The 24,931-nt window shown below is 37.1% G+C and overlaps 1 protein-coding gene across 2 annotated transcripts in view; it reads right to left on the reverse strand.

Annotated features, from left to right (window-relative positions):
- Positions 1-24,931, reverse strand: part of LMBRD1 (LMBR1 domain containing 1) — a 123,234-nt gene that overhangs the window by 49,947 nt on the left and 48,356 nt on the right. The window contains exons 6-10 of one of the 2 annotated variants that reach the window (XM_082405077.1): positions 21,717-21,805; positions 19,213-19,286; positions 10,063-10,188; positions 5,096-5,248; positions 2,007-2,174 (exon numbers count right to left, since the gene is read on the reverse strand). In XM_082405077.1, the coding sequence (XP_082261203.1) occupies positions 2,007-2,174; positions 5,096-5,248; positions 10,063-10,188; positions 19,213-19,286; positions 21,717-21,805 (610 nt within the window). The remainder of the gene's footprint in view (positions 1-2,006; positions 2,175-5,095; positions 5,249-10,062; positions 10,189-19,212; positions 19,287-21,716; positions 21,806-24,931) is intronic. The other variant, XM_082405078.1, reaches the window with a different exon arrangement.

The following is a 24,931-nucleotide window of genomic DNA, read 5'->3' on the forward strand; positions in this document are numbered from 1 at the left end:
GGTATATACTCAAAAGAACTGAAAGCAGGGACTCAAACAGATACTTGTATACCAATTACCTTGGAAGCATTATTCACAATAGCCGAAAGTTGGAAATAACCCAAATGTCCACCAACAGATGGATAGATAAACAAAAAGATGAATGGAAAAACAAAATTGATATTATTCAGCCTTAAAAAGGAATGAAATTCTGATACATCAAAAATATGGATGAACTTTGAAGGCATTATGTGAAGTCAAATAAGCCAGACACAAAAGTACATATAATTCACTTATATGAGGTAACTAGAATAGGAAAATTCAGAGACGGAAAAGAGAATAGAGGTCATTAGGGGACGTGAGCTGGGCAGGGGTGAAACAGGAGGGAACAGGGCAGGGCACAACCTTTAAAAGAATGACAGAGCTGTTGGATATGACATAACCTGGTTAGAACCAACTATGTTCAAGATGGAGGAAGATTCAAGTTCCAGTGGACATTAAGCCTCATTATATGCTCAACGTAATACATTAGCTAAATGACATATCCACAGGTGCCATGACAGTTCTGGGGCTGACCAAAAAATGGTCAACAAGTGGGCGGGGGCCCAATTCCTGGAAATCTCCGCCCCTTCTCCAAGACAGTTGGAATAATCCTCCCACTCCTTTCCTTATGAAATTACCCAGTCCATAAAAACTAACCATGCCGTATTTCAGGGCCTCTCACCTTCTGAGATGGCCCACACTCTGTCTGTGGAGGGTGCTTCTCCCAGGGCTATGCTCGCCTTTTAAGATGGACCGCATTCTGTCTATAGACTGTGTATCTCTCTAAATAAGTGCACTTCTTACCTATCACTTTGTCTCTCACTGAATTCTTTCTGCGACGAGACATCAAGAACCTGAGCTTCATTAAGTCCTGAGACCAGGTGTGTGATCTCAACTAAAAGACAGTGAGTTCAAGTCCCAGTCTGAGTCGTGTGGTTGCAGGGGTATGGGGGGTGGAGGTGCAGAATGGAGAGTTACTGTTGAATGTTCTGTTTGGGACGATGAAAGGTACTGGAAATGGAGAGTGGTGACAGTTGCACAACACTGTGAATGTAAGTAATGCCACACCAACAAATAGTTTAAATGGTAGACTGTATGTTATGTATGTTTTACCACAATAAAAAAAAAGTCTGAAAAAATACGTGATATAATTATGGACATGAATTTATATCTCTCTTTATAAATATAAGAGGTATAAATATATATACAATAACAGGTGTATATATAGTAAAATCTCAAGTTTTATTTAAAACCTAATGGATCTGTAGGTTACCCAGGCCAATTAGTTGTACACGCTCAAAGAATGCCCATCTGTCAGGGGCAAGTTTAATCAAGTGTCTAACGAAGATTAGACTGTATGCTTAGAAATGTGCTCGGTATTATATATAAATGCTGTTTTAAGAACCCATTAACTTATTCTAATTAGATGCTTATTTTTATAAGTGCCTTCAACTCAAAACTAATTTTCTTCCTTGAGTTCCATGGCAGTATTCAAGAAGTTGAAAAATCCTATATATAGAACTGTAACAATAGCAGCGGCAATTTTCTGAGCTGCTTACATCAAAAGGCACAGCACAGATTATTTCATTTAATTCCCATAACAAAAAAAAGTACATAACCCCATTACATGAATGAGAAAAATGAGGTGTAGCAAGGTGAAGCAACAAGAATCTATACGGCTGGTGAGGAGGAGAGCAAGGACTCATCACTAGATGTATGTGACAGAAAAGCCATGCTCGGAACCCCCGTGCCTCTGACATGAGATACACATATGCTAGGCAATCATGGACGTGTGAAATCACAAGACCAATCGCATCTCGGGGGGGGGGGGGGCAGGGGGGGGAGCTACTCTTATGAAAAATAATTATAAAATTTTCTTATAAAAAATGGCAAATTCCGGTGTAATTTAATACACTTTATAATAAAGCAAACATGGATTATATACAGCACCGAACACTACCACCAAATTTTGAGACAGACATAACTTTAAAGAAATTCTGCACCAGGAGCTTCTCAGAGGTGTTAAACGACCTCCAGCACGGCTGAGCAGTGCAGAGAGGGGCGCGGCCCTGCCTGCCTGCTCCCACTAGGACCACCGGATGCTGAAGTAGGAGAAGCACGAACAGCGCAGCTTCCCATTTTCTGAGCTGTATCTGTGTAACAAATCATTGTCATACTTCACGTGAGAAAAATTCATCTTAAAGCCTCAATTACATAACAATAAGTTTGCATCCTCAGATTTTTCCATCAGGCATGACTACTACTAACTAATCCTAAGTGTTTCCTATCATTCCTAACTTAAAACCAGATAACAGAAAGATAGGTAAGAATTCCAATCAGTATTCGAGAATACTGGTTTATTTATATAACAAAAGGAATAAATGGTAAACTGACGGTACTGGAAGTTTTAGCCCGTGCAATAAGGAGAAAAAAAATCGGAAATCTCATATTTGAAAGGAAGAAGTAGAACTGTCTTCTAGCACTGACATAATCATGTATATAAAAATTCCTTGGGTATCTATAATAAAGCTACTAGAACTAATAATTTAGCCAGGTTGCATGATACAAGGCCAATGTACAGAAATGAATTTCTACATACTAGCAACAAATAATTGAGAACTGAAATTAAACAAAATAATGTGTAATATTATAAACGAAGATATACTTATAGATAAATTTATCAAAATACCTGCAAGACCTCTATACTGAGAACTACAAAACACTGCTGAGAGAAATTTAAGATAACATAAATAAATGGAAAGATATCACGTTCATGGATTAGAAGATTCAATATTAAGATAACAATTCTCCCCAAATTTACCTACTGATTCAAAGTAATCCCAATAGAAATTCCACTGGGTGTTCTGTGGAGTTACGAGTCAATTCTAAATTTATATGGAAATGCAAAGGATCTAGCAGAGCCGAAACAATATTGAAAAAGGAAAACAAAATTGAAGAACTGACACTGCTTGATTTCATGACTGATTATAAAGCTCTAGTAATCAAGTTTCAGCATAAGAACATACAGATCAACGGAACAGAAGAGAGTCCAGAAACAGACCCCACACATATATACAATCGATTTGACAAAAGTACCAAGGAAATTCAATGAGCAAAGGATAGTCTTGTCCAAAAAAAAAAAAAAAAGGTGCTGAAACAACCAGCTATCCATATGGAAAATAAAATAAACTTTGACCCCTAAGTCACATCATTCCACAAAATTAACTTAAAATGGACCACGAACCTAAAATATAAGAACTAACACTATCATCTAGAAGACACTCAGGAGAAAATGCTCTCTATAAAAACTTAAGAAACGTCTCTTTGAAGGACAGTGTTGAGACAACACAAAAGCAAGGCATAAACTAGGGGGCAACATTAAGAATACACAAATTTGACAAAGTACTTGATTCAGAATATACAAAGAAGCCTCATAACTCACTCATAAAACGAAAACCTAACTTTTAAAGTGGCCAAAGATTTAAACAGGCCTTTGAGAAAAGATAAACAAATGGCCAATAAGAATACAAGAAGATGCTTAATATCATCAGTCACCAGGGAAATGCAAATCAAAACCATGAGGTAAGATTACACACCCATTAGGACACCTATCACCAACAGTTACAATACGAGTTGACAAGGATGTGAAGCAACAGGAAACCTCATGCTGCTGCGGGGATGCACAATGTTGCAACCACTGGGAAAAATACTTCACTTCTTATAAAGTGAAATGTATATTAAACATTAGACCCAGCAGTTCTACTCCTAGGCGTTTACTCAAGAAAAATGAATGAATGTGTAGATGTCCACACAAAGATTTGTACACCATGTTCACATCAGCATTAATCATAATAGCCTCAAACTGGAAACAACTCGAATCCCCCCACTAACAGGTGAGTGGATAAACAAATGGTGAAACAGACACAATGGAATGTTACTCAGCAAGAAAACAGATTGAACCACTGAAAAGAAATGCAGTAACATGGACGAAATCTCAAAAGCACCGGGCTGAGGCAAAGAAGCCAGACCAAAGCCTATATATGCCGTGACCCCACAGAACACACAAAAGTAAACCTCAATGACAGGAGGACGTCAGTGGGTGGTCGGGGTCTGACCCCAGTGGCGCCGGGGAAGACATAAAGCAGCTTTCTGTAGTGATGTAGATCTTCTATACCTACATACCTACGTTTGGCGAAATCAATCTGCACACTTAATAAAGTTGATTTGAAAGTCCCTCTAAACACAGGTACAGTGAAACGGCACTAAGCACTTTTAAAACAAGGCAGCTAATGTTAGCGACCAAGTTATAAATATTTATAAGGAAGCTATAGAAACAATTTAGAATTAAGTTAAGGGTGAGCAGGGTTTCTTCATACCTTTGGTGCTATGAAGACAATCACCTTGGGAAAAGGGACTGAGGTAAGTCTGAAGAAAAGTTTAAAAGTGACACACAGTAGATCTAACTGATTATGGTATGTTTGGAAGCAGTCTTTCAAACGAGAAGCTTTTTAGGGTCAGCAGTCAGTGCATTTCCTCATTTCCTTTTGAATTATAAGAGGAAGACCACAGTCTGAAGAATTCAAGGCTAGCTAATGATGGTTTCAAAAAAAAAAAAAAGGAAATTAATGGTTTTCCATCTTAAATAATACCTTTTTACATACTTTCAGAAACATGCCACCTCACAATGAAGCAAATTCTATTGAAATTTTCAATCTGAATATTGAAATCTGTCTATCTGAGAAAGGTCTAACATGGGTCCCAGATCTCCTACAGAAAAGTACAACCTTGTAAAACCAGAATACCACATTACTTACCTATATTTTAATTTAAATTCCCCAAAACCTCTGTTATAATACTTACATTACACATGAGTAAATGAAGCTCAGAGAGGTTACGTACCTTGCCCCAACTACCAAATATCAGAGCTGTGATTTAAAACCAGATTATTTTAACTGCGAAACCCACGCCCTTAAAGTTCCATGCTGCAATGCCTCACTAGGAGAACTCAACCTCTCTGAGAGGTACTACAGAAACCTGGAAGAGTGACAGCATAATTTTGTAAAACTCCACTTACCTTCAGGGGACGCAGGGCACCACAGAATTTAGTCCACCAGCTATTTTCAATGAATTCTAAGTGCCTCTCTCTTTTCCTAAGTGTTCGTAACCTTTCTTCAAATTGTTTTAAGGCGCGTTTATCCCTTGCTGGCAAAGGTCGACCATCTTTGCTCTGCAAATAAGAGAACAAAATAAAACAGTTTTTTTACCATTAAGGTCTTTATCAAGTACCCATCAGATTTAGCAGATCAGGCAACAAAAACTTTTTTAGGTTCGATTTGACTCCTTTGGCAAATTTACAAATTGGGGAAAAAAAAAAAAAAAAAAGAAAGAAAGAACCCAACAATTTCTATGTGACAATACACATCTCTGAACCAAGATCAGTGTCAAAATGTGACATGAATGTGTGTACATTTAATGCTGAACTTCCTCTTGATCCCTATTTTCCAAATACCGTACACGGTAAAGTTATGTGGAGACAGATAAATATTTTTTAAAACACCCTTTTTATGAGGCACTTTATGTTCTTTGCTCAATTATTCTCCTTCACCTCCAAATTCCTCATCCTACCCCTTATCTTAACATATTCGGTCCTCTGCTCTCTCTCCTTCTGGTCAAGTGATTGTGTTACAGTGTATCCGAGCTGATGCTTTTCAGTCCCTGATTCAAACACCAGCAGCGTGATGCAGTACTAGTACGTGGTGTGCACAGGCTTTTATAACAATTGCTAAGAACCAGCACTTTCTTATTCTCCATTTACATCTGCAAATGAGTCATGTTTTCTTTGGCTGACCTATCTGACAGATAATTCTCATCTATTTTCATACGATATTTACCGTAACCATGAGTAGTACCTTTCTGTGGTGTCTGAGTGACACTTTCCCACTTGAACTCCCCTCTGCCCCTAAGTGTCTTCAACTCGGTACGATAATAAACCACAATGACAAGACAACTGCTAAATACTAAAAAGGTGAAATATAAATTTGTTTGCTTTTATTGGAAGGACCAAGAAAATATTTACATGGGACAACACTTTTTTTTTTTTTAAGTTTTTGGCCACACCACGCGGCTTGTGGGATCTTAGTTTCCCGACCAGGGATTGAACCCCCACGCCCTCAGCAGTGAAAGCACAGAGTCCTAACTGCTGGACTGCCAGGGAATTCCCGGGACATTTTTAAACTGCAAAAGCGTTAGGTAATTAGAGTGTTAAAACCCCTATCAAGGTTAAATAGGACGCTGGGGGGCAGAGCGGCCAGCGCTCTGCAGCTCGGCCCAGAGCAGCATCAACGTGAAATGACGGGCACACGCAAACAGCCCGCATGGCCTCTCATAAGGGGAGGTACAGGGTCACAACGATCTCTTCACACAGTGGCGCTGCCATGCTCTTCTGGCACCAGCCATCCTCCTCCTGATCGTGTTGCTTCCCAAGCTTCACATGCATAACAGTCAACAGGACAGTCCGTCCAACACAGGTTTCTAGACCCCACCCCAGGAGAACATGACTTAGTTAGGCCTCGGGTGGGGCCCGGAATTTGCATTTCTGCCAAATCCCCAGGAGATGCCGCTGCCGCTGGTGCAGAGACCACGCTTTGCATACGTGGGACTATTAGTACTATTTAACTGTCTTCACTGCTTTAAGTACACTGGTTATTATCAAACTATATCCCCCAACCAGAGACCACACTTTGCATACGTGGGACTATTACTACTATTTAACTGTCTTCACTGCTTTAAGTACACTGGTTATTATCAAACTGTATCCCCCAACCAGAGACCACACTTCGCATACGTGGGGCTATTACTATTATTTAACTATCTTCACTGCTTTAAGTACACTGGTTATTATCAAACTGTATCCCCCAACCAGAGACCACACTTCGCATACGTGGGACTATTACTATTATTTAACTATCTTCACTGCTTTAAGTACACTGGTTATTATCAAATTGTATCCCCCAAAAAGGAACCTTACAGAAGGGTATTTTCTGAAGACCAGAGGAATAAGACACCTCCCTCCAGAAGACAGATCCAGGCCACGATGCTTCAAGCGTGTGGTACTTTATATCTTAAGTACACAATTTTTCTCAAAACTGCCATTCTAATAGCAAAAGGATACCAACAAGGTAGATTTATTTCACTGCTGGCGTTCCCTATTTCAGGAAAGAAATTTTTTAGTAAGCTGATTTAAGGGTCCACTGAAAACACGCTCAAATTATCTGCCCATTTGCTGAAGCATCAGTGGGGTGAATGGAGTCCCACTCTGCTGTAGCAACTGTCTAAACCAACGTAAGAAGAACTGTGGCCAGACAGACACCAGGAGAGACACCCAGCAGTCACCCAATTATTTCATTTGGAAAAAAAAAAAATGAAGTTGCATAGCACATAAACAATATCCTGTGTTGGAAAAACAGTAACACGTGAAAGCTGCCCTTCCCATGGTCCCCAGTGACCACCCCCTCTTCTGTGGTTATCGCTGTCACAGAGACCATGTATATCTGTGTGTCTGCATGTGTCCCTCTGTGTAAACATACTTACGGTTTTTGTTTTACATAATAGCTAACATTTCCTGTGCCTTATTCTCCTTAAATCTTCAGAATAAAACTTTGAGGTTGATAACAGCATTTTATTCATTTATTAGATGAGGAAAATAAGGCCCACAGATACTACCTGCATAATCAGGAGAGCCAGAATTTAAACTGAGAAAGTCTAACTTAATTTCATAAGATACGTTCTCTAAGCTATATAAATCTACCTCATTCTTTTTCATCATTGCACAGCACATTATACCATGATATTTTAATTTAACAAATACCTTATTTTTGAACATTTAGATTATTTTCTTTTTTGAGGGGGCAGGGACATGAATATCCTTATTCACCTGGGTACAAGCGCACACATACAATCCAGTAAGATAAGTTCCTAGGCATCTGTTGGATTAAAATTTAATTATTAAAAGGTACGTTGTTTGTGCATTTGTGTGTGCAGGTCCATGTGACAACATTCAGTTTTCTTTAAAAAGCTGTATATTTTATATTCCCTCAAACCGTATTCCTATCCCCAAATTCTTATCAACCCCTGACAAAGGTAAAAATTTTAAACACTTCTAAAGGATAAAAAAAATATTGAGTTGCTCTAATTACCAGCCATCCTGGTTTTAGCAGTAAAAGTCCCACCATGTTCTGGAAAACTCCTCAGGTCCCACACACACTGGGATCTTAGTCAACCTACTCATTACTAATGAGCTGAAGCATCATTTCATATTTTCACTGAACAGTTTAATTTCTCCTTCAGTAAACTGTCTATTTAGGTCTTTTGTTCAATAGTTCTATGTATTTCTTGTCTTTTCTTCTTCTTGGCTTAAAGATGCTCAGTATATATCAGCTATATTGCAGATTATTTCCTCTCATATTATTGTTGGTTCTTTAAATTCCTTTTTGCTGCCACTTTTTTTGGTACATAAATTTAAAAACATAAAAATGTAAAGCTCACCAATTTCTCAGTTTGCACTCGAGTTCTGAGTCTTATTTAGAAAGGTCTTCCACATACCAAAATAAAATTTTATTTTCACTTTCTGCAAATGTTTTGTAAATGTTATATTGGATTTAAATTCTGAATTTGTTTGGTATATGGTAGGAAGTTTATGAAGATTTCATTTTTTATCTTTTATAGACTGTATTGAATTTCCACCTAAACGTATGAAAACTGTCATCTCTACAATATTGAATCTTCCCAAGTAGGAACGGATGAAGTTCTCCATTTACTTCAGTCTTCTATTATGTATTTCAATAAAGTTTGTAATTTCCACCAGGAAGATTCTGACATTTCTTATTATTTTATAGTTCACAGTTATTGGAAATGAGGTCATTTTCTATTACATCCTCCACCTGGTGAATGATCCTGTACATTTGTATCTGGACACCTTGATGAACTCTTGTTAGGTCTATTAATTTGCCAGTTGGTTCTTTTAGATTTTCTTGGTAGAGGCTATCTGCAAATAACAGAAGTTACTTCCCCTTTTCTCTCCTCTCCCTTCCACAGTTACCCCTACGTTCTTTTCTATCTGACTAGGAATAGGATACAAACATCCCTGTCGTCTACGTGCCTTTAGTGAGATTGTTTCTTTCATTAGGTACGATGCTCACGGTAGGCTTCCTTTGCTAAACAACTTCTTTTCTTCCAATTCGGTAAGACTTTTCTCTAAACGTTGTTAACTACAAATTGACTCTTACCTAATACTCTTTGGCATCTATTAAGATGTTTATGTTTCTCATTTATTCTCAATATATTAAACTACTTTATTTTCTAACATATCATCCTCGCATTCCTGGGATAAACCTAATCTTATAATTATGAAATATTCTCTTATTACAGCATAGTTTTTGAATTGCTAACATTTTTATTTATATTAAATTATTTGCCTGTACTTTCATAAGAGAGCCCAGTGAACAGTTTTCTTTTTGGTGTGCTATTACCATCTGGTTTCTGTCTCAGGATTATGACAGTTTAATAGAATAATTCAGAAAACTTTCCATTTTTTCCTATGTTCTATAAATAAGATTTATCTGTTACTTGAAGGTGACAAAGGAAGAAAAACTTTATTGTGTTTTTAGAAGTACATTTAATTGGCAAGTGGTTACAGGTAATCTTATCTTATTCAACTAGTACATAAAACTTTAACATAAGTGATACAGTGAAATCTGATACTACACATGGAATCAGCATCCCTGGGAAATTGCAAGGTCTTCATCATACGTAAGAAGAACTTTTGTGTTTTAGTTGTTAGAACACTGATAAAAATTCTCATACTGTCAGTGTCCTACATTTCACAGAAGACAATTTTTTAAAAATATGGTTCTTTAAGGATACTTTGAACAAAAACTCAAACAATGTCAAAATATGGGCTTACCAATGTCTAAGTCACAACACGGAGCAGCTCAAAGACAAAGTACTTTTACGCTCCCCGATCACAATAAAGTATCAACTCACCTTTGATTTAATCGCTTGGATGTGCTGCTCCACTTCTTCAATGTCTTCAGTGTTTTCTAGACGTTCGTAAGCAGCGCTTCTAGTGCCTTTTATCAGATTTAAAGGTAATGCCGACATGCCATAGGCCTGAAAGAAACAAAAGTAAAACACGTTGTAGTAATACTATTTTATTTTATTTCTTTATTTTTTGGCTGCGCCATGCGGCGTGCGGGACCTTCGTTCCCCAACCAGGGATCAAACCTGGTCCCCTGGCAGTGAGAGCGCCAAGTCCTATCCACTGAACCACCACGGAATTCCCTAGTAATACTATTTTAAACATATTATACAGAATTTTCAGGTAAAAAATGTCCTTTTAAGTAATAACAAAATGAGTAAGCAGTTGTGAAGGGGACAGTCACTGAAGAACAGGGTATATGGGAGTGAATCATGATTATACTGCCTCATAATTCTGTTTATTTCATGTTTAGTTACATAGAGTTACGTCTGTAATACTATTCCTAGAATAGATAATACCTATTTTTCAAAAGACAAGTTACAAAATTAATGTAAATATAATACTTTATCAAAGTAATAAGTCATAATTTCAGGCTAATCAGGGGTTAAGACAGTATGAATCAGTAGAAATAATTTATAAAATTATTTTCTATGGAAAAAACCAATTTTATCCAAGTGTATATAGTAAACCCTTAATAAAATGTATTTTAATATACATGTTATTTGATTAGCATACCAATGATCTGTATGTAGTTTATTTGTAAGTTCTAAATATTTATAGTCTTTTCACTAAGTATTTTAAATATAATTCTTATAAGAAATTTTAAAATATTAATCAGCATTAAAAATAAACATATTATTTTATATTACCCAATTCTATATTAGCCAGTCCCAAATGTGAAATTTTATTGTAACTATTAAAAACACTTAATGGCAACTGCCATGTGACCATTATTCAAAATCGTTACTGACCTTAAATCCTTAGAAGCAAAACTGACAACTATCACCTCTTGGCTGCAGCAATGGGCTCTAAAGTAGATACAACATCACGTATTTAAATCTTTCCATTTTCTTCCTGAGAACACGGCCAAACTACTTCAGCCAGCCTCCCTGAAGTTAGGTAGGGCCATGAGATTGAGTTCAAGCAATGAATGTGGGCAGAAGTGACAAACGCTACCTCTTCGGCTTAACCCCGAACTCTAAAATATCCTGAGTAATCCTGCAAATTTTCTCTCGTGCTCTCTGCTACCAGGCTGTCAACTCCCAGGATGACCTCAAATGTGTTTAGTGTCGATTTTAATCACTTCAGTATTCTCACTGAGCCTCCTTTAGACATTGATTAAATATTGATTAAACCACAATTCATATACGGAAGCATAAATTCTGACACATCAGCGTTGTTTTTTAATTAAGGGAGAATAGAAACAAAGAACATAATTAAAAGGAAATCCCAGAACTCAACCAGTTCTATCAGGTAGTATCAACTCTATATAGCATGTTGTATTTAGATAATTAACTAGCTGAAATTATTACCCAATATGCAAATCCTTGCATTTTCTAAAGGAGAGATACTTAAAATCTTGCATTTTAAATATTGTTAAAACATAAGTTAATGTTCTCATGATTTCCCCACCATCCGAAAACAAAAACAACAAGGAGAGGTTGGGGAAAGGTTCTATTTGTATTAGAAAAAAATATAATTTGGACAGAGCAGAATAATTTTCTTTTAACTAACTAAATTCTTATCCAATTTATACTCCTAATGACCTTGGTAAAATATAAAAAGGAAAAACATAATCAGGTTTATTTTTTTAACAGTAAATTTTATATCCTCAAAATACTGAAAATGTAAAGAAAAAAGCGTATGGAAGCCAGGGTGTCCCAGAGATGGTTACCCTTCCCTTGTAGGAGAGTCCTATCCCTATTATCACTCTGACCTATCTGTTGTTCTAGTAGTTCCACACCTTTTAAACGGTAATGAAAAAAAGTAACACAGCACTTTGATGAGTATACAGTATTACATGATGATTATTCACCGATTCTCCACACTCACATGTCATTTTACCACAAGTCCACGTTGCTTTTTACAACCAAGTGCCGAGGCAAAATTATTTTGCTAAACCGAGTTTATGCCCAAGTATATTTTCCTGTCTTTCCAACCACCTCCGAACTAGGCTTATTTTATCCCAAATCTTGCTATTCTGCTTGATGGATCTGGGTCTCTAAATATACTAACCTCAGAACTCAATACTATTGGGTTGGCCAAAAAGTTCATTCGGGTTTCTCCACACGATGTTATGGAAAAACCTGAACGAACTCTTTGGCCAAACCAATTATTTCCCAAGGAATCTGTACTCCAGTCAGTACTAAAAACATGGCCGCTACTTAGAGTTTACTGTCAAAGACAAGGCCATCTAAATTCTCCTCACTGGTCTGCTGGTCTCACTTTCTACAAGTCCATCCTTTACACTGTTTCCAAAGTGATCTTGCTCTAACCCTGAGGTCAGATTATGCCATTCCTCTGATTCGCATCCACTGAGATTCCCCAGGACCAAGTGCTCTGGCGGGAGTCCCCAGGACTCTGCGTCTGGGCCGTCAGGACCACACAGGAGGCAAGAAGGCAGGGGGCCAGGGAGGGTCGGTCTGCTGCTGCTTTGACCAGAGCCACCCTACTCTGTTCACCTCTTTCTGTACGTATCAGAATTTCATGAACGGCTGTTTGAAAATGTCGCTTTACAATTATTTTTTTCCAGTGAGAGGTACAATTACTGGTCTTGTGAATAGACGCCACTATCTAATCCTGGCCTACGAAGCCCTTCGTGACCTGATCCCTGCCACCCAACCTCATGCCTCCGAACGGTTCACTGCTCCTCAGTCACTGCAGTTTCCGCATCCACACCTGCGTATATGCAGTGCCTCACCTGGAACGCCCACCTCTCACCTGACCTCAGTAGCCCAGCCCAGTGCCCTTCAGGGCTCAGCTTAACTACACCGCATCTGAGAAACCTTCCTTGATTTGTAAATGTGCCTTGCTTATAACTCAATTATAGTACAGAACACTGGACATTAACATTATTTGTCTGCATGTCTGTTTTATCACTAGATCTGCCAAACTTAGCTAATCAGAATCATGTGGAAAGTTCGTAACAATAGAGATTTCTCAGCCAGACTAGTAATAACTGCAGTAGACTGTTTGGTATGTGAGGACTAGGTCTCAATTCTTCTTTTACCTACCTTTATTCCAAGAACAAACATGTGTTCAATTAATAAAACAACTTCTCTAAGAAAATAATATTCAAACAAAAAAAATTTTTTCAGTGCCCTTTCTTCACATGAACTTATTTCCTTACATGGAATTTACACATTTATTCGAAGAGTTAAACTGAATTCCTATAGCCTAAATAAATAGCTTAAAGTAAAAATTTTAGAAAATAAAAATACGTCCTTGGTAACACCCTGTGGTAACATGGGACCAGAATACAACATCTTTTTGTGAATTATTAATTGTCTGAAGAGAACAAATAAAAGAAAGTAATCACTGTTTTGGTTACCTAGCTTTTAGCTTATTTTTTGGATTGCATGCTTAAATTTCAATGATTATCAGGAAATTTAAGTATAATATTTAGATTAAGATAAACTTGACATAACACAGTATACAAAATATTTAATCACTACAACTTTAAGATCTTTAAACAACAATCTTTTGAATTTAACCTCAGATTTCTTTGAAAAACATGTATGAAGGCTATCATTTTTCAGAAACACAAAACTTTTATTGCTTACTACTGCCCTCTAGTGAATTACCAGAAAATCAACAAGGCTAAAGAGATCATATCATTTAAAATGCTTCCAGGTCAGCCATAATTGCTTCCAATTTTATTTGTTTCAAGTTCCAAGAGTAAATCACTACCTGTATTTTAAAAGCCAAATGTTTTGAAAGAATATATACAGACACTTCTAATACCTTCTTGCCCCTATAAGAACATCACTTTTCCCTGCACCTCTCTCTTCTGTGAAGGATGAGTTTCCAACCTATTAGCCTTGGATTAGAAAGGTCAACGCCAAGCACTGCCTGTAAACTGAATATATGTCCTGCATATACTTATAACACCTATTATTCAAGGACACGGATGCTGTCATGACTAATGAAACAACTCACTTAACATGTATTCAATGAAGATTTCCCTTTTAAATGTTCATTGATTCTAAAATATACATATATTTTTTCACATTTAACATCAGTGAAATTCGGATGCATCTTACAAACACTGGCTAGGCAGAAGTCATGACGTAGTTGTCATTACCTGCACAGTCACAAATTTGGTCATAGCTGGTTACATTATAGTTACCTCTCCAGTGGAGTGACCTGCGTTCTTGGTACAACTCTTGAGTTTAACTGCCATTTACCACGTCTTATAAGACAGTACTACGATTTGACATCGAAGCAAAAAGTTAATGTGTAAGGAAAGACAGAAGAAAGGAGCAAGCAGTGAAGCAAAAGTTAACCGGAACAATGAGCATGATTCTGTATTTTCTTGCAAAGCAACAGTCAAAGGCTTTGTAAGCTTAAGAAAGGAAGATGCCCAAAGTAGAAGACATTTTGTGCGTTGCTACTTAGGCAGCAAAAGAAGAAGCAACAACAAAACAACAACAAAAACAGCTTAAATTTACACAACAGGTGTGCTAGCAGCTTCAAAGAAAATCCCAGAGACAAGAATGGAGCACCCAAGAAGAGCCGTTAGCCTCAGTTCTCGATAGCATAAAACAACCCTGTAGAGTGAAACACGGACATGAACAGCCTATTCAAAAAAGTGATTCAGAAGACTCACATTCCAAATGTGAAGTTTTAGGAATACCTTTACAACTTATTGCACTTATATTTTCCTTATCTTGTATGCAGAAAAGTGATATAACTTTTTTTTTTTATGTAGGTAAGGCTAAAACACTTCTCTCATTAATATAAAACAAAAACTATGAATGATTAGAGAGCATGGGCAGGGCCTTTTCCTTACAGTGGTACATAAGGAGCATCTTGCAAATCAGGTCACAGACTCAATGAAGCATACTATCACATAGAAGGCCAAGAAATTTAATTTTTAAAGTGGAGTTCTGTCTTCAAAGATTATTGAGAACCACTGCTCTATTTAGTTCTATTTTCAAATCCTTAATTTAGCACTCTAGTTTTCTTTAATACATTGGTCTACATTTATAGTAAATTTAGATTGATTAGCATAAATATATATATAATTCATAAACTCCTGGAAGACGTGTTCGATTTTTTTACTGATAAGTGTACATAATAAAAAGTTCAGTAGTCGCTGTCTTTATAGGCACTTCAGTGGTCCATATGATACATTTTGTATGAAAATAGCACTAGTCAACATTTCCCCACTTGGTGGCACCAAAAAATTAAAATGTCTGCATAAATATCTGTGTCTAGAGGTTTGTTTGTTTGTTTTTAATTTAAAAAGTAGCAGATCCCCTTTCAAGTTAAACTGAAAACAACAGGCAAGATAACATGTCATTTGACATTCTTCTCCTAAAATCGAGTGCCCAATTATTTGGCTATTCCTTGAGATGTGGTACAGTGGATATAATCTTGGTAAAATTTAAATAATCAACTAGTTTCTAAACTAAACAACAACGCATACCTAAGAAATTCACATTCAAATGACACAAACATTACAAAACCTCTGTAGTCTCAATACTAATAGCTACAGATTCAATAACAGACATAATCTTACCTTTAATAATTAATTCCTTGTACTCAGGGTCAAAGTACTCTAAGCATTAACTTCCCACTTTCGGTACATAGTAAAATTAAACCTCTTCTACTCCCCATGCATATCTATTATACCCTCATTCATGTTCTGCTCCAATTCTTGAGTTTTCCCTAACTACTTAGGAGAAAACTTTGCTTTCACAAGCAAATATGATAATTAGTACCATTAGCCACCTACCAATAATAAAACCACTTATCAGTAAACAGTTGATTTTCAACTATTTTTTAATAAAGTCTGAATAAGTATTATTGGCCCATTTTTCAGATGGGGAAGCTAGGATTCAGAAATTACATTTTACATAAAGACTCACACTCATGGCTAGTCTTCAGCTGTGCATACCACGCTCCCCCTTAACCGGGGTCTTCTCTATCCCACCTAGGTAGTAAAACTGGCGAGACTACGGTTTGGTAGCAAAACATTCTTCCGCCCAGTTCTGAGCACATTTTGTAGTGCTATTTAGATGATGTTTATCTGTCTATCCACACCCCCAAGAGTACCCACCATCCAACTGTGGATGTCTCTTGGACTTACTTACCTTTCCATAATCCACATTCTCACTGACCACGACACAACTGCTGTTAACACCTGGTTTACTTTCGCTGTGAGAGGAAAGTGGTGGAATCTATAGCTTGAACCACATGAAACTGAATATTCAACAGTCTGAGCTCCTAGTGACTACTGATTGAGTGGCCAACAGATTCCAAGACTTGATGAATTGTTTAATTAAATCCTCACAACCTTATTAAATATTACTCCCACTTTAGATGGGAAAGTAGTTCAAGAGACCCATGGACTTAAAAGGGACCCACATTTAAGCCTCTCCCCCAAGGATCATAACGGTACTGCTTATGCTACTTAAAAAAAACGCACACGGTAACTCCTAGGTAGGTAACCCCTAGGCAGTCTCACCTGGTGCCTATGACACTGGACCCTCCCCCTTGGGCTCAGGCCTTTGGTGGCCCCTCCTACCTACTCAGCATCGTGTCTTTCTGGTTCCCGCCATCAGGTCCTCTGCTTGTTTTATCAATGGCCTTCAGCCCAGCCCTCTGCATTCTAGAAAAAGTAAAGCTCTTCTAAGGCTATCTTAACTAAGTCAGTATGATTATTATATTTGGTTTCATTGCATAAATGATAATTTTCACAGTTTCCATTTGAATATACACTATATTAGTTTGAAATACTTATCTTTACAATATCGCTCCTACAGGGAAGCTCTCTTTCAAAGAGTTTTAATAATTTCACACATTTTTCCCACTCCCACTCATCAGCCCCAGAGCTTACTGAATTCAGACCCACCAGAGTAATACTGTTAACATGCCAGTCAGATCCTATTACTTTCCATTTAGAACCCTCCAGTAGCTTCTAACCTCAGTCCGAATGAAATCCAAAATCTAACGAGGGCCCATGAGGCGCTTCAGAACACGCCCCGTGGCCGCCTCCCACCCAGGCTCGCCAGGCTCCCCAGTTGCCTGAGCTCCCACACGCCAGCTCGCCTCCCGCTGACCGTCTGAGCACAGCGCCGGGTGCCCACCCCAGGCCTTCTGCCCTCGCCTGCCCTCGCGGCCGGCTGTCCTTCCCCCTCACTCGGGTCTCTGCTCCAAGGTCAGAGAAGCTACTCCCGACCTGCCACTACTGTCTGTCCCCTACACGGCGCTGTGAGAGCACCTTCACAGCTTCCGCCGCTCGGCCGTCAGAAGACAACTCTCCGTGGGTCTCTCATTTCTGCACATCTTGCAAGCCAGGCACTAACTGCCCTTTCTTTCCTGTACTATCTTTTCAAGAATGTGTGTGCAGCAAATAGCCTGGGAAGACAAAGACAGTATTCCTCTGGAGCGAGAGCAGGCACGTTTCCTGTCCGTTAATAAAGACTCAGCCTCCCTACGCTCAAGGGTCCTCAGCTTTGTGACAGTCTCAATGGGTGCTCTTCACGTCGCCCCATGGGAGTCGGGACTCAGGAAACGGGTGCAAGACAACGCGCTCCCGTGGCTGCTGCCATTGCCGCGCGACAGGAAGTTCTTCTCCGACCAGAAGTCTTGCACCTTTCACCAGCATCCATGGAACTGTAGCAGACTACAAGCTGCAAGCAGGGTAAAATCGCAGACCCTTCCTGGTTCCTGAGGATGACCTTACGCGTTGGTTTCCCCTTTTTCTGTTCCTTTCTCCTGACTCACCTTTCACTGACTGTTATATCCTCATCTCCCTATACTTCTCGAAGCACTTTTACAAAAAGTATCGTTTGACCTTCAAAAATCCCTAAGAGGCATTTTTGTATTCCCATCTAATGGCGAAAACACTGACCCAGGAAGGGTAAAAAGACAAACCCAAGATCAGCGTAACAAATTAGTCACAGAACAGCAATTAGAGTCCAGGTCTAACTCCTAATGTGTTATTAACTTGTGAATGTTTCCTGAAAGACAATTCACATGTAATATACATATTCTCTGAGATGGGAAGATAGCTACCCACCAATACATTCCTTGTGTAGTAATACATGAAAAAAGCAAAAATGGCAATGAATAATAAAACTGAATACTCAAGCACCTGAAAGATACTAAAATGCATGATTTTAGACTTCTTTTATTATACATTATGACACTTGAATGATTATGCAACAAAACCAGATTCTGCTATCACACTAATAGCCCATTTCTTTTATGTTTAAAGGGAGACACTGGAACAATACCCAAAATGTTTTCTTTATAACCAGCATTTTTCATCTTTGCATCAATCAAGAATGCTCTAAACATAAACTCCATTAATCTGAAAAAGGTTCCATATAATTTAAAGCTTCCTGCACAACTCTCTTTTGGGAGGCAAGTAAGAAGCATTTTTACTGGCTTTTCCTCTATAATTTGAGCAAAAAACTCAAAAAGCACTCTGCACACAAGTTTGTCAGGCTATTATAAGTCATATCGTACCATTCCCAGAGAGATCAGAAAAAAAAAAAAATCAAAGTCTCTGAGAGTATAAGATTAGATTCTTTATACTAGAGAAATATCAAGTGATGTAAAATACCTGATTTTAAAAGCCCTATATCCCCATATAGCATAAATCTACTGAATCCATAACAGGTACTGATCTATGGTTCAGAGTTCTAATATGCTTATAAATCACTAAATCTATTATTGCATAGTATATAACCACTTCAAGGTTCACAAGTTATAAAGTTTGTTTCTGAATATTAAATTTCACAAATACAGATAAAATGATTATGACCAAGTAGTTAAAAATCTACCCTCCTCTCAAGAAAAATGAAGAAAGTACTAGATATTAAAGAGGAACACAGAGCTAAATTGAATATACCAATAAGGTAACAAAATTGCATCATAAAGTGATTCTTTAATCTTAACTCAATTATTACCATTATACTTACTGTGTAGATTATAGCTGCCAACATTCCAATCAAGGTCAGAGAACTAATGGAAAACGACAAGGCAGCTAAACCATCTGCAAAAGAAGAAAAACACTGTTAAAAATGTACAGCTATTCAAATGTTTATATTCATCAATAGAAATATAAAAATTGGGTTTCTTACACATTCCAAAGGAATAAACCCAATATGCATTACCCCATTCTTGAAGTGCTAACTCCAAGTGGAAAGGAGTTTTTAAATAGCTCTTCATAAATGGATTTGTTAAAGATCTTTCAGGCTAAGACTTTCTTTCTTTCACCTCTTAAAATTAAAGAGGGAAATTACTGCCAAATTATTAAGCCTAAAAGGAAATCAGCAAAATACCAGATGCTCAAAAGTTGGCCAAAAAAATGCCCTGGCCTTGCTCAAAGGCAGCCCTCGAGAAATAACATGATAGGAATGCCACTGACCTTGACCCTGTCTTCCCCCTCCACTCAAACTCCTAGTTCCTCTGTTCTTAAATTTCAAGTAAGTTTTTAAAACACAGCCTAGAACTAAAATCGTAAAGAGTTTACTTCCCTCTTTAATTTGAAAGGCGCTAGCATGCTCCCTTAGTGAGACGCAAACAAACAGAAAATAGATTCAAACATAATACCAAAACAGGAATACTATGCTAACAAGTTAGATTTAGGAAACTTTTTAAAGGAAGGCCAATGAGTGAGTAGTGAGAGTGACGCTTTCAAATAAACATACCAGATAATACAATGAAATATGCAAATTTGAATATTCTTAAATTGGAGTAATACTAATTGTTCTAGTTTTAATACAGGTTCTATTGGACCTGTATTGATCTAGTTTAAATGCAGGTACTGTGGAACCAAATATAATTTTTAAATTAATTTAATGTATCAATCTTAAATAATAATAGAATGACCCATCTTATTAAAACTCACATCTCAGTTTTAAAATAACACTTAGAGAGAGCATATTATTAACAAGTTCAGAAACTATTAAAGACAAATTTTTAAGCCTTAATTTTTTTAACTGTAATACTACATTTTATTAAATCAAAGACCATCGGTGCTGTTACTTTCTTGATCTTACTAGAAGTATCAACAGAAAGTATTCATACAACTAGGAGAGGTCTGGCATTTGGCTGATAGCAATTTTAAGGTACCTCCACTTATAAAATACATCACAAAATCAGAGATATGAAAATGTATAAAAATATGCATCTTAGAATTGATAAAGTGGAGTGTTCTGCTAAGATATCTGGCTAATCAAAGAGTTGATATTACTAATAGTGATAAGCAAAATGTACTCTAAAATATGGTGTTTAAGATGTGAGGTTTTTTAAATGTTAAGACTAAGGAGATTACAGCAAGTACAGTAATGTTACCTATTATAATCACTGATTCAAGTTATGCTAACACTCAAAGACTAGCAAAACTGATAGAATAATGTTTAGGGCAGAAGAGTAGTTACTAAAGAGACCTGAAGGAGTTAACTGCAGGAAAAGAAGCAATTTATTTCTCAGCAACAGGCTCAGGTACATAAATCCTGACATGCAGTATCAGTATATGCCAGACCCGCTATCCGTATTCTTGCTGGTATCAGCAAGATATTAATGGACCACAATTTACAAGATGAAATCTTAAGTGGAAAGCAAGAAAATTAAGAAGTTGTACAGCAAAGACTCCAAGACCTAATTTAACCATCATTTAATATTGTAACTGGGTAAAGAGAAAGTGCTGTTCAAAGAATGTACAGTACCTAATAAAAAGAATAAATACAAAAGCAATACGAATTTTCAGCATAATGTTTATAAAATAAGTTCTCTAGCTTTCTTTGAAAATAGTTCAAAGGCACATGAAATTCTAAGTAATAAAATACACATTCTTATTTGATATCAGCTTCTAACACCAACTATATTTTTCAATGGTGAGGCAACTTTCTTAAGCTAACTTCCTAAACCTGCTTTTTAGTTCCTCTCTAAAAACCAAGGTCATGTTGATTAAGAGGAGGAAAACTTAGATCTTCTGGTGAGGTAAATTTATAATAAACTATTATTTCATCCACATAAAACCTCTGTAATTTATATTCCACAAAAAGATTACTTAATCATGATCAAATAGCAATATACGGTTCTCTCATTTAAAAATTAAAAATAAACACCAAAATATCTAGCACATTTCTTTAACATATTATTCTATATTATCCTAAGTGAATTAAAGACCACATAGAAATTATAAGACCTTTACCGCTAAAATACTTTGAAGATTACACTGTCTTTTCAACATGGTAATTTTATGAAGAAGTCAAGAGACTGGGCTATAGAACAGCTAGACGGCTAGAAGTCTCAGTAACACAAAGTTCCTAATTTGTCTAACATCCTTTTAACCACAGGTTAAAAGAATTATGAAGTTAAATTTTTAACAGTGTAAAAATAGACTACTTATGAAAAAAGTTGCAAGAGTCATGAAATATGAATTATTACGGACTTTATTTTTTAAAAGAATACTTACGACTACTTCCAAGTTCTTCAAACAGGAACTTCACCTTTTCCCACTCTGTAGAATTTTTGTTATCGGGAAGATTCAATGGAACAAAAGCACTATGAAGGAGAAAATAACTCTTTAATGGTTTTAAGGACAAAAGGTCAAATAAAAGGAAATGACCTGAAACTCAATTTTTAGTAATTTTTTAAACCAAGATCAACTTTCCCCCCAAAAGAATGAGCAAATCAAATCTGCACCAAGTACAGAGAGGTGTGAGAAGTTGCTTATCTATGTGTTTACCATATCACAAATTTGTTTTAATGGTTTAATTACTGTATTCAGTATAATTACTTTCCTTTGTAATCCTGTGTATTTTATTTTTTGCATTTAAAACTATTTTGAGAAGGAGCCATAGGCTCAAGGTGGTCAAAAAGGTCCACAGCACAAAACAGGTTAAGAAGTCCTTCGTTAAATCAGGAGAACAGAATATAAATATTAAGTAATGATTTCAGTATATTTATATGCATAAAAAAGAACAGAAAGGAAATACACCAGAATTAGCAGTAAATATCTCATTGTAGAATCAGGGGTGCTTTTTACTTTCTTCTTAGTATTTTTCTGTATCCTTCAAGATTCTACCTAATATACATAATGAAAGTAAGTAGTTTCTATTTATTTTTCAATCGACAGCTGAGAGAAAGAGACAGACAGACAGACAGACAGAAAGGCGCTTTATTATCTAGCTCAGAAGCAAGAAGAGATTAAAGGAGAGGGCTCAGTATCCCTTAGATTGTGTATACGGAGAATCAAATAGGAATGTAAGAAGTAACTCTAATATTACCTCCTTTCCAACCTAATTTTAATTGTAAGCAAAGCAGTAACATCTATCCTTTTTTGTGATGAAGAAATACTGCATGAGTTCACCTATTATATATTAAAGTACCTGCCCGGATAATGTAAGTAAAACAAAGTGATTATTCTAATTTTTAAAAATTTCAAAAACCTTTACTCCTTGGTACTACCGATACTTTTTATTCTTATAAAGAGATGAATCATCAGACATGTCATGAGGTTATTTAAATTTCTAACTATTTGCACTGACATCAGTTTACTACACTCTTCTCAATCTTGGAGATTTACTTCTCACTACTTTTAGAAAGAAAAGTGATTACTCACAGGGAAAGAGCAATAAATGTAAAGAGCTCATTATCTGCTGCCCTGGTTATAAAATCAAAAACAAATAAAAGCAGAGGGTGGAATCAAAAAACAAACTCTTGCATATTATACTTCTATAATGATATTAACTTATATATTAGCATTGAAACAAAAATATAAATCAAGCAAGAAAAAACTACCTATGTAATAGCCCTCTATTTTATTTGAACAGTTTTTTCCAGATATATATATATTTTTTTTTTTTGAAAAGTATATTTTGAACTTGTTAGTTGGAATAACCACTTCTGTGAATATGGGGAAAAACTTCTATGTTGTATAAAATATCATCTAAAGTCTATTAAAATAGAAATACGTGTCACAAATACCTAAAACTAGCATTCCTACTTAGAACATTCAGTATCTATGTCAGTTTTAGGTAATCAGACGTTCTGTCCAGTGGTAGAAGAAAAGCAATTAGCTCTCTCGATCTTGACACTTTCATGTTCTAGCAGCTGAGCAGGGCTCTTGAGCAGTTCAAATATTTAATGAAGAATAACACCAGAGGAAACTTGACTTGACCAAAAAATTAAAAAAAAAAAAAAAAAATAATAATAATAATAAAAGGTTAAATGGCCCAAACTACGGCCAGAACGACTTCGGGAAAATACTTATTCTGAAGCAATCAGCAGAGTGCTGACATCTCAGCACTGTTATTTTAGGTACAGCTAGAGCGGCAAAAGCACAAACCCAAAGCAGCTTCCTCAGCCCCCTGGCCACCAGCGCTGTAGAATCCAAGAAACAGACATAAAATGCCTTCTCATAAGCTAAGAGTAACATCCATAAGCAGAATTCAAACGAGTTACAACTAAAGATGTCTATATGTCCTGGGCAATAATACTCAAAACATTTAACAACCAATATGGCAAAGGCATTAACCAATCAACGGACGCTGGCCTTGGTCCTGAAGACCCTGCTAACCCGGGCTTTACCCTTTGACCGGGCTGAGGGTGAGGTAAGAGACTCAGGAAGGTGGAGCATTTCAACCTTTTAACGACCAGAAGGGCCCAAGCAATGTTCAGGGCCAAATGCCAGCCCCGAAGACAAAGACCTGCCGGGAGCACCTGCTAACAGATGCAGAGTCCGCTTCAGCCAGACGAGCCTGGACCACAGCCAGAGTGATTTTGAAGGGGAGGCAGCAGTTGTAAGATTCTCAGGCCTTTACCAAATGGTGACGGTCCTCAAGTAACCGAGAGTGTGATGGGATTTGTGTGGTAGAAAGGTACAGATACTTTCTTCATCTCAGTCCCTCTCAAAAAACTGGATACAGAGAACCTCAGCTTTCAAAGACACACAACGCTAGATCAAGATAAGAACCGGAATCTCGTGAGATCATAAATTTCCCTTAGGCTCTTAACAATAGTAAAACTGCGTAGAAAAAATATTTTACATCCCATCTGACTGAGTGCATTAGCTTAATACAGATTATCTCTTCAGGAAGAGACAAAGGAAAGGCTAATGAATTTCAGTGGATATGGAATTGAAATGATGAATTCAGCAGAACTGAAAATAAGATTTTCACCTCCTACGCTCAAATGCCAAGTTTATTTATCTTCCAAATAGCCTGTGTCTTCCCCTCTGCTCTCCGTAACTACTCTAGTTCAGGCCCTCACCTCTCACCTGAACTACAACAGTGGTCACTGAGTGGCCTTCCCAGCTACCACTTATATCTCACTCCCTGACCAACTCCCAAATGCCCCTTCTGACGCGTCCTTCAGTGTTACGACCAAGTCACACATATTTGCTTTCCCGCGTTCACACACCAACACATACACATCTGCCCTGCCTTTCAGCTGCTCAGCAGGATAAAATGCAACGTCTTAAACACTCTAAGTAAGACCCAGAGTCCACCTATGTGACTAAGGTCATGGTCTGTCACTTGCCACCGCAAACACTTGAAATGTCACATCTTACATTTTTCTTTTTTGTACCGAGGGAGGGAGGATTAAATTTACATTGTAGTTTTTATAACATTCTTTAACTATTCCATGCTAACTTCAGTCTCTCAGTTACCATACGTTATAGACTCA

Source organism: Balaenoptera borealis (assembly GCF_965194805.1).
Source record: "Balaenoptera borealis genome assembly, chromosome: 9".
Lineage (NCBI taxonomy): Eukaryota > Metazoa > Chordata > Mammalia > Artiodactyla > Balaenopteridae > Balaenoptera > Balaenoptera borealis.